The sequence below is a fragment of the Sinocyclocheilus anshuiensis genome, unplaced genomic scaffold, assembly GCF_001515605.1.
Source record: "Sinocyclocheilus anshuiensis isolate Anshui unplaced genomic scaffold, SAMN03320099.WGS_v1.1 scaffold1131, whole genome shotgun sequence".
NCBI classification, from domain to species: Eukaryota; Metazoa; Chordata; class Actinopteri; order Cypriniformes; family Cyprinidae; genus Sinocyclocheilus; species Sinocyclocheilus anshuiensis.
The window spans coordinates 194279-203777 of record NW_015542387.1 but is presented as its reverse complement, the minus strand read 5'-3'; the positions used below and the strand labels follow the sequence as shown (position 1 = coordinate 203777).

General features: G+C 40.0%; 1 protein-coding gene and 1 pseudogene across 2 annotated transcripts in view; one reads left to right on the top strand and one right to left on the bottom strand.

Moving 5' to 3' along the window:
- LOC107692743 (CLOCK-interacting pacemaker-like) overlaps positions 1–7664 on the top strand; it is an 8793-nt gene extending 1129 nt beyond the window's left edge. The window contains exons 2-4 of one of the 2 annotated variants that reach the window (XM_016491913.1): positions 1030–1230; positions 4318–4499; positions 4927–7664. In XM_016491913.1, coding sequence (XP_016347399.1) covers positions 1038–1230; positions 4318–4499; positions 4927–6126 — 1575 coding nt within the window. In that variant the 5' untranslated portion in view covers positions 1030–1037 and the 3' untranslated portion in view covers positions 6127–7664. Of the gene's footprint in view, positions 1–18; positions 1231–4317; positions 4500–4926 lie in introns of those variants that run through there. The other variant, XM_016491914.1, reaches the window with a different exon arrangement.
- LOC107692748 (sodium- and chloride-dependent GABA transporter 2-like) overlaps positions 6909–9499 on the bottom strand; it is a 9817-nt pseudogene continuing 7226 nt past the window's right edge.

Here is a 9499-nt window from a genome sequence, read left to right as displayed (position 1 = left end):
AAGAGAAAAAAAAAAAAAAAAAAAATAAATAAATATTTATATTAGGGCTATAAAAATGGAGTGGAATGGATTTTTCCCATTTTTCTACCTTTGACGAGATCACATGGCAAATGTTCCAGAACTCATGAGTGTTAATGAGCAATGATGGCAGCATTTATCAGTATTTTACACCGGCAAGCAGAATAAATCCAGTCAGAATTTAGTTGATTGTATCCGATCTGTAATCTGCGATCTGAAGTGTTTTTGACCTTTTGTAAAATGCCTTTTATGTGCAATAACATGTTAGTAAAAAGCCATTTAACTAACATGTACTCTGCATGTCTGAAATGTTGGTAAATGAGAATATACTTTTTTTTCAGTTGTAGAGTACTTCGCTCAAGTGTTTGCCTGATTGCTTTTTTAACTTGAAAATATGGTTCATACGTGTAACACATGGCACAGACTGGAGATTGCAATAAACAATTGTGTATTAGCAGTGAGTTCAGAGTGTACATATATACATAATGTATGTGTGTGTAGTCACTTTAATAGTCACTTAATGTTCAGGCGTGTTTTGTGTTCTTTGTGGTGTACAGTAATTTAGAGAAAGGCTATATTTTGTACAGAAGCTCTGAATACATTGTAATTGTCATGACAGAAAAGGCTTGACTCGTTCCGTAAAACTGACTAGTGACACAATAAGTGCCTTATGTTTTGAATTTACATACATTTCCTGTAGATTAAGTGTTCTTATAACCTTTAAGCAGCTCATTTATTATTATTATTAATATTTTTGGATTTGTAAATAATATTTTTATTACCTCATTTAAAAAACATCTGTCCCCTAGACAAACGTTGAAAGAGAATTTTCCGCAGTTCACCCTTTGTTGGCATAAATGTGGCATTTTGGAATTAAACTCTTATCAGTGCTACTGATCAAACATGTTTATGTAAGGACCTTGAGAACAAACTCCATGCCCAATGTTAGAAATGGGTAAATATATTCTGCCTGAGGCCACTGTCTGCCCAGCTTTGTCTCTCTGCTTTCAGGGCCCGGGATGCCCAAGGAACCGAGAGGAGATGCCCAAGGGTGTGTAGGAGAGAGGGAACGCACCTCCCGTCCAGCCAGTAAAAATGCTAAAGACAAAAGCAACAGCGCTGCCCTTTTGGCCTCTAGAGCAAGAGCACACACCGAACAGAAAAAAAATGGACGTGATTCGCGCTTCTCGGAGAAAGACTCTGGTTACTCGGGTGAGTATCGATTGACACTCCTACTGTTATATTCACCAACTTAGAAACTCAGTTCACACTATTTTTACTATTATGACAAACAATACAGTTTTCTCAAAAGTGTATTAAGAACAACAATTGTCCCAGCATACAATATATACAAAACCACAAAGCAATCCCTGCACAGGTTTCTGTGAATGTCTGAATTTCTGATTTTCAGTCCCATTCAATTCAGTATATACTGTTTACAGTACTTTGTCATTGAATATATCTCACCTGGTAGTCGAATGTTGAGCAAAAGTTCTGGCAATTGGAACAACTCCAATACAATACATCCACAGAGCAGCAAGTATAATTCCACACCAATGGTGAGAGTAATCCAATAGGGCCTGGGTATACTTCTTTTTCCGCGCTCTGCTCAGTTTTGCACACAGCCAGGTCTGCACAGCTTTCAAAGTATACTCAAGCCTGGATGAGCGTGGATGGACGAGTTCAGCACATATGCAATATCACCTAGTGGACTTGTTCTGTCTCAACATTCACCTCGCGCCTGCGCTGTTGTACGCAGACACATAAAGGCCAAAGTATACTTTGGCTGTCTGTCTTGTGGGACGGTCCACGCACTGTCCTTGTGACGTCATTTTCGTCATCAGGGGTGTCCGAGGATGTCTGTGCATGCCGTCCACATGCAGCCCAATTTTGTTAGGATGGTGTGCTTAGGCAGTCAGGTTACGGCTTCAATGCAGGGGTTAATAATTTGGCAGGGAGTCGAATTTTTACCACAACACTGACACTAGTTCATTGAAGTCTGCAAAGTTAAATGAAGACTTGCTTGCTGTCAGGATGAACCTTTATGCAAAATGGATATACTTGCGTGAATTTGTAACATTTACAGGCGACAACCGTAAGATGTAGCTAAGTTGTACCCTGAGCAAAATGTGTCTTAAACACAATAAACAACACATGCATCTGACAGTAGGGCAAGCCATGTAGATTTATGATTTCGTTTCAAGCGCTTAATATAAAACAGGCAACTTGGATCATGCATTTTTCTGGCAGCTTCGCTATTCCTTTGTTATTTTTCAGATGTGTTTGCAACATCAAAATATACTGATATAAACATTATTGTTCCATCGTAGGGGGGAAACTGAGTTTAAAATTACGTTCCACACACAGAGAAGTTCTGCACACGTAGTGGTTAAAACAGCACTGGGTTCATTCGGTACATGTGTACCAAACTGAAAGACCCTTACAGAAATATTTTAGTAGGAACATGTGTACCATTACACCCCTAACACACACACTGCAAGTTTTGTGATCATTTCTACACCCTCGTATTGTTTCTTTATGACTCACTTTCTTCTGTAAAACATAAAAGGATATTTTTCATGCTCCTTTTTTATACAAAGAAAGTCATATTAAAGGGGTCATATGATGTTGCTAAAAAGAACATTATTTTGTGTATTTGGTGTAATGAAATGTGTTTAAGCGGTTTAAGGTTAAAAAAACACATTTTCAACATACTGTACATTATTGTTTCTCCTCTATGCCCCACCTTTCTGAAACGCGTCAGTTTTTTAATGACGAACGCGTCAAAGCTCATCGGTCTGAAAAGCAAGGTGTGCTGTGATTGGCCAGCTATCCAGTGCGTTATGATTGGCCGAATAACTCAAACGTGTGACAGAAATGTTACGCCCCTCACCATACTGTGATGATGCCCTGTCCGGCCGGAGCGATGATTCAAAAACATGAAAACCCATTATAAACGAGGCATTCGTTGCATCCAGTGGGGACAAAAAAACGTACTTACAGTCTTTGAGTCAGAACAGCCGGCATTGTAGTCTACTCTCCCAGGATCAGGAAATGGTCCTCCATAAAATGTGCTGCACACATCTGGATATTTGGGTTAAACTGTTCTGGAACAGTGTTGTAAATAGAACTTAACCACTGATTTCTAGTCGTGTCCATTTTTGGAAGGCCAAACAAAGTAGTTTCGCTTTCACAATGAAACAGCGTCACGGCCTAGAGTGGGCGCGGCCGGCGGATTCGACGAAGGAGCGTCCGGAGGGCTTGCGGCAACCACATGTAACGACCCCGGGCTGGACTCTGCTTCGTCCACAGTGAATGCCGATCCGGTGATCCACAGCGCAAAGTTGTTGTATTTCCTCAGCAACCAGCACGGATCAGCTCCAGGCATGACGAAGCAGATATCGTCCTCTTTTGGAAGGCCAAACAAAGTAGTTTCACTTTCACAACGAAACACACAACGCCTTCATGACATGGCGGCGGCAACAACAATACTACAGCGAGAATAAAAGTTACGCCTTCTTTCTTTGCGTGAACATTTGGGCAGCGTTATGCAAATCTTCCCACATCGTGACGTAGATATGTGGGGGCGTGTTAGAACGAGCCGTTTTAGGTAGGTGTGGCTGACTCTTAACTTTTATAAAGAATATCTCTTTGGATTTGAGACTTTAGTATTTGCAACTTTACAGATCTTCTTTATGCACCAAGAGCTTGTAACACTCCAAAGAGAAAGGAAAAATTGAAATCGCATCATATGACCTCTTTAAGTGTTTGCAACATCAGTGCTTGAAACTAGGAAAGTCATATTTGCTCCTAATATAGCTTTGCACCCAATCAGAAACAAAAGCTTCAATGAGGTCAAGCACTGATGTTGCGTGAAGGGCCCTAGTTCAAAGTCATCGTTCCAGTTAATCTCAGAGGTGTTCATTAGGTCACAGCATATTCAGAGAACACTTTTCTTGATTGCATTTTATGACAGTGCCAGGTTGATCTGAGTCTTTTGATATGCCTTATTCAACTGTTTGTTATGCACATGCAGCTGAAAGTGTCAAACGTCTTCATTAGAAGTATACTTCTGACCATAAAGTGTAGTTTTATGAGGCTTAAGTAACATCCGTGCCAAAACTTCAAGGTTCTGGCATTGAATGGTCCTTCATTTGACTTGTCATTACCGAGACTGCCATCCCTCTCGGTTTTGTATTTCTCTTTCTATGTTTCCCATCCTTCCTCTTGCCTTTTCCTTCCCTTTTTTCTGTTACATCCAATGTCCTTTCTCCTCCTACTGCTCTTTTTCTTTCTCAGACACTGGCTCAGACTCCTTGCAGACTGATGCAGATGACCAGCAGAGTAGTGTGAATGAGCCTCAGGTCCGCAGGGGTTTGGGTAGGGCAGATCAAGGCCCCCTACATGGAAGCCACATACTGGTGTCCGAGACGCCTGAACTCACCCCCATATTCATCATTAAGAATGTGGTGTTGAAGCAGGTGAGGCAATCCAGGTGGAAAGAGTAAGAGGCTCTGCTCCAAAACACTTACAAGACACTTACAAGGTTCCTTTTTTATTGTATTAAGAAAGTAGACAAGGCAGCTTATTATATTTTAAACCAAAGCCAAAGATAAAGTTAATTAGGCAGATGGCAGAGAAAATATGAGAAAGAGGTACAAAGAAAACAGAACGATGTGTGGCATTGATGTGAACGATGTGTGGTTAGAGGTGTCTGAAGGTCCTAAGTGCTTGTGATGAACACAAGAGTGGAAGCGAGTCACATAGACAACAACACATCCTATAAAATAAGATATTACTGTTAAATATGCTACAAAAGGAACATAATTTACTTGTGGTTTCTTGATGTAAAACTGCTCTATACAAGAAGTAATTCTGTCTCTTCCCCCTCTTTTTCTTTCTCCCAAGCCTGGGCAGTCTGGTCAGGACCACATCCTTCCTTCAGCTCTGTCATGGGATGGAGGTGCTACAAGCAGTCAGGCTCCCACCCATGTTCTCTTACTACATCAGCCTGGCATCAATCAAAGCGCCCCATTGCACATCCTCAAACCCCAGCCACAGAGATCCGAAAGCAAGGGTGTAAAGAAGAGCAAAAACACTTACCTCCCCATCCTAAACTCCTACCCTCGAATAGCACCTCACCCGAGTAAGAAAACCCCAGAGAAACCTGTGGCCAGTAGAGGAAGTAACACAGAGGAGCACAGCCTGAGTAAGAGAGTATGCACAGAGGAGAAGAGAGATGAGGTGTCCACAACCACGCGGGCGGCCAAGCAGCATCTGCACAAACAGCCAGAGAACAACTTGCTGTTACACTCTCAATCCCTCTCACAGTTGCTGTCTGCTGGCCATGAGACGCTTTCTGGCTCTCACCAGCACCAGAGCCCATGCCGCCCATCTAGTCCCTCTTCCTCCCTCAACGTGAGCTCTCCGTCAATCTCAAGCACACAGACTCTTTCCCCACCCTCTTCCAACGACCTCATCCAGCCCAGAAAAGGGCCCCATAAGCATTGCCCAGAACCGAATAGTGACTCTGGCAAAGAGTCGAACAACCTCAAAGGGACAGCACGGCACCGTCGCTTCCTCAACACAGTGGAGATTCTGAGCCAGTTGGGACTACTGGACATCACCTTAAGGACGCAGGATCTGCTGCGGCAAAATTCCGCAACCGAACGAGACATAGCCCAGCTACGTCAACATGCCCATCTGCTTTTCCAGGCTGCCCAAGCAGGTGCTGATGCTCCAGCTGCCTGGGAGAAGCTCCAACAGGTCATGGCTGAGTCTGGGCACTATCCCAGCCTCAAGTGCCTACCTACAGACAGCAGCAATGGAGGGTCTCAATCAAAGGTGGAAGTCAAGGCAGCCACCAGCACCAAACCTGATACTCCTGTGGTATATGGATATGGACTTAATGGGACTGAAGATGTGGCACCCCCATCTCCTCTTCTAGCTCCAATGCCAGATGCAGAATACCAGTCAACAGGTCACTATGATTCTATCAGTGATAGCACCACCACTTCTGAGCAAATCAGAGCCCATAGGGGAACCATGAGTCCACCAGATGATCCCATAATGCCTCCAGACAGCTCTACACATGGAAACCTGCTTTAGACTGCACCCAGAAACCTGCTGAGCACTGGGCGTTTACAGCAGAGAAACAGCAAGGGAGACTTCAAGATACTTTCCCGAACATCTCAAACATGATTTCAGAGATGTTATCATTGCCCCAATATTCAGTCGTCTCCATGGTAACTCAGGGCTATGCTCAAGGACAGCGTCTTGACTGCGCTACATGCCATCTTCCTGTCTGTCTCATTTCTATACTCATCTGCATCAGCAATCACCCAACGTGTCTGATGAGAGCTACACAGAATTTAATGCACATGCTACAGACGGCCACTCGTTAGTTTTGTCACTTACAATGCTATCTGCAACAGGTATCCTGCCCCATGGAATCAAGAAGCAACTTCAGGTTTTCAATGGCCGTTTGCAAATGTTTTTGATTGCAACACTTCATGAATAGTCGATCACAGAGTAATCAAAAATGACAGCCTATTTCCTACTTTATGTTGATTTATATCAGAGACTAGTTGAATAATTTCCATTTGCTGTCACAGGTTGTAGCATGTAGCGTTTCTGAAGAACATGACTGGGAATGTTATTTTGCAAAAATGTGGTAAAAATTAGTGATGAGATCCCCTCTGTGAGGCCTTGTCACTTAAAGAAAATAAAGATGGTGCATGAAGGTCCCGAAAAGTCCACACATGCAAAGACACTAAGAACTGTGTGAGAATTATTCTCACAGTGATCTTGGTAAAGTCCATGGAGCTTTTGTTCTTCTATGCAGTGCGCACTTCATTAATCTCATTGCATTGATCTGCTTGCTATACGTCTTCATCTTTGACCATGGACCAAGACACCCATTACTCAAGCCTTTGAGATGAAAGGTCAAATTTGAGTGTTTATGTGAGCTGTATTTCCCATTCATTTGATAACAGATCATGACGTCTATGAATTTGTGAATTTTCTTGTGTTAATAGTGTTTTGTGCCAGCCTTAATGTATTCTTCAACATCTTTACTTTTCTTTCCCAATTCTCTACTACTGCACCAAGCTTTTTGGCACATTTTTGATACTCTTGACATGGCACTAATGTATTATTTGTTGTTGCTGTGATATATTTCCTTTTATTTACTTACCGAGTATTTCTGTGTAACAGAAGTTGTGTATGAACGCAGTCACTGATTTGTGTCTAAAAAAGCCGTCAGGCCCACACAGAGATTTTGCAGAATTCTGCTGTCATTCACAAAATTGTGCACGTCATGATTGCATATTCGTTTATAAAATATTTTGGCTAAACTGATAAGGGTTTCGGAGTTTAGTACTTTATAGTTTAACACGTTTTATGTTTCAGTACAGGAGATTTTCAGATATTTTTCCCTAAAATAAATACAGAAAATGAGGAATGGTCTGCAGATTCCACTTGGGCCAGATTGTTTTATAACCTTAGAGTTCTTCTTTGTCACTGATTATTTCCCCTTCTTCATTAGCTCTTTAATTTTCTTGTTATAGATATTAATGGTGTGTTTGTACACAGCAATGATCTTAAGTCCAAATAAATGGCAAGTCCTGGACCTGCCAGAGACAGTGTGAGATTGGATGTTGAGCAGTCAGTAGTCATTACTTTAATACAGTCTCTGTTTGCCACATTTCACTATGTTTTCAATCCTCTTATAATACCACTAGTGTGGTTGAATGTTGCATTACCTGATTCTGCCACCTCTGCAATAGGGATGCCCTGCTCTTGGGCCATGAAGCCCAAGACGGAGAACACAGCAAAACCAGCCACAAAACTGGTGCAACTGTTCAGAAGGCAAAGCCACAAGCTGTCCCTGATAAACATTGATTATAAAAACACATCCACATAATTCATTGTCTAGCATTTGCTGGCTGAGCATCACATGAAGCAGTATACATATATTTCAAGAACATTTAGCTAATAGAAAATAACAAATATAGTTAATTCTTTAATTGTTGATTCATCCATTTGTTCATTCTTTGTTATTTTATTGAAAGCTCAAATACTAACCTGTAGCAGTTGTTGTTGTATTTATTGTAGCAGGCTAAAACAGTGAGAGTTCCAACAGACACAGTGTAGGAAAATAAGATCTGAGCTCCGGCCTCTACAGCAATTTCAATATATAATACTTTATAACAGAAAAAAAGGGAAACTTTTTGTGTTGCTAGTTACAGAAAAAAAAAACTTTTTTTTTTTTAAATGTTGAAATGAAGTAATATATTAAAAGTGTTAAATATGATGATATTTCAATGATTGAAAATGTGATCTACTCATTGGTATACTCTATATGTAGGCTATAAGCATAGGCGGAGGGTGAACCAACTCCAGGGTACAAGGCTAAAGCAGCCAAATGTATTAAACATCCTAAACCTGTCTTTTTAGGCAAGAACCAAACATGGGTGTCGGCTAAAAAAAGTTTAATTGGACTGAATTTGTATTTAACATGATTACAATTTAATAAAAACGTTAGAAATGGATAATTATATAACTTTCCTTTCCACGGTTATTCAAACAGCGAATAAATGATATATAGAAAGTGACATTATCACTAACATTGATCTATCGTGTTTAAGCACTAACAGAAAAACAAAACTATGTTATAATCACTGAAGCTGTATACACTGTTAAATGAATCTCTTAGTTACATTGTATGTATATCTGCGCTTTGTTGTTTATGATGAGAGAATTCGCAAGAGTTCGGAATTCAAACAGCCCCTAAAACGCTTGCATTGATTAAAGTAGGCTAATTGTTAATTAACTTTTAAACCTAAAATAAATCCACATTTATTACGATCGATTTTGACCTACCCAAGGCAAAATTGAAATGTATCAAATTTAAAGGGGACAATTAGATTTTGGTATTGTATAATTGTCATTTAATTTTCTAAAGATGTATTCCACTTATCATAAAGTGTTAACATTTGAATGACAAAATCAACAGTTCTCCATATACAGTAGGCTACACATACATAGGCTGAATAAAGATTGCTTGCATTGAATTTTCAGCATCATTACTCCAGTCTTCAGTGTCACATGATCCTTCAGAAATCATTCTAATATTCTGATTTGCTGCTCAAGAAACATTACTGATTATTATTATTATCAATATTTAAAGCAGTTGAGTGCAATTTTTTCAGGATTCTTTGACGAATAGAAAGATCCAAAGATCAGCATTTATCTGAAATAAAAAGCTTTTGTAAGATTATACACTATACCATTCAAACGCTTGGAATCAGTATATATATATATATATATATATATATATATTAGGGGGGGATTATAGAAATTAATACTTTTATTTAGCAAGGATGCTTTAAATTGATCAAAAGTGATGATAAAGACATTTATTATGTTACAAAAGATTTCTATTTCAGATAAATGCTGTTCTTCTGAACGTTCTATTCAT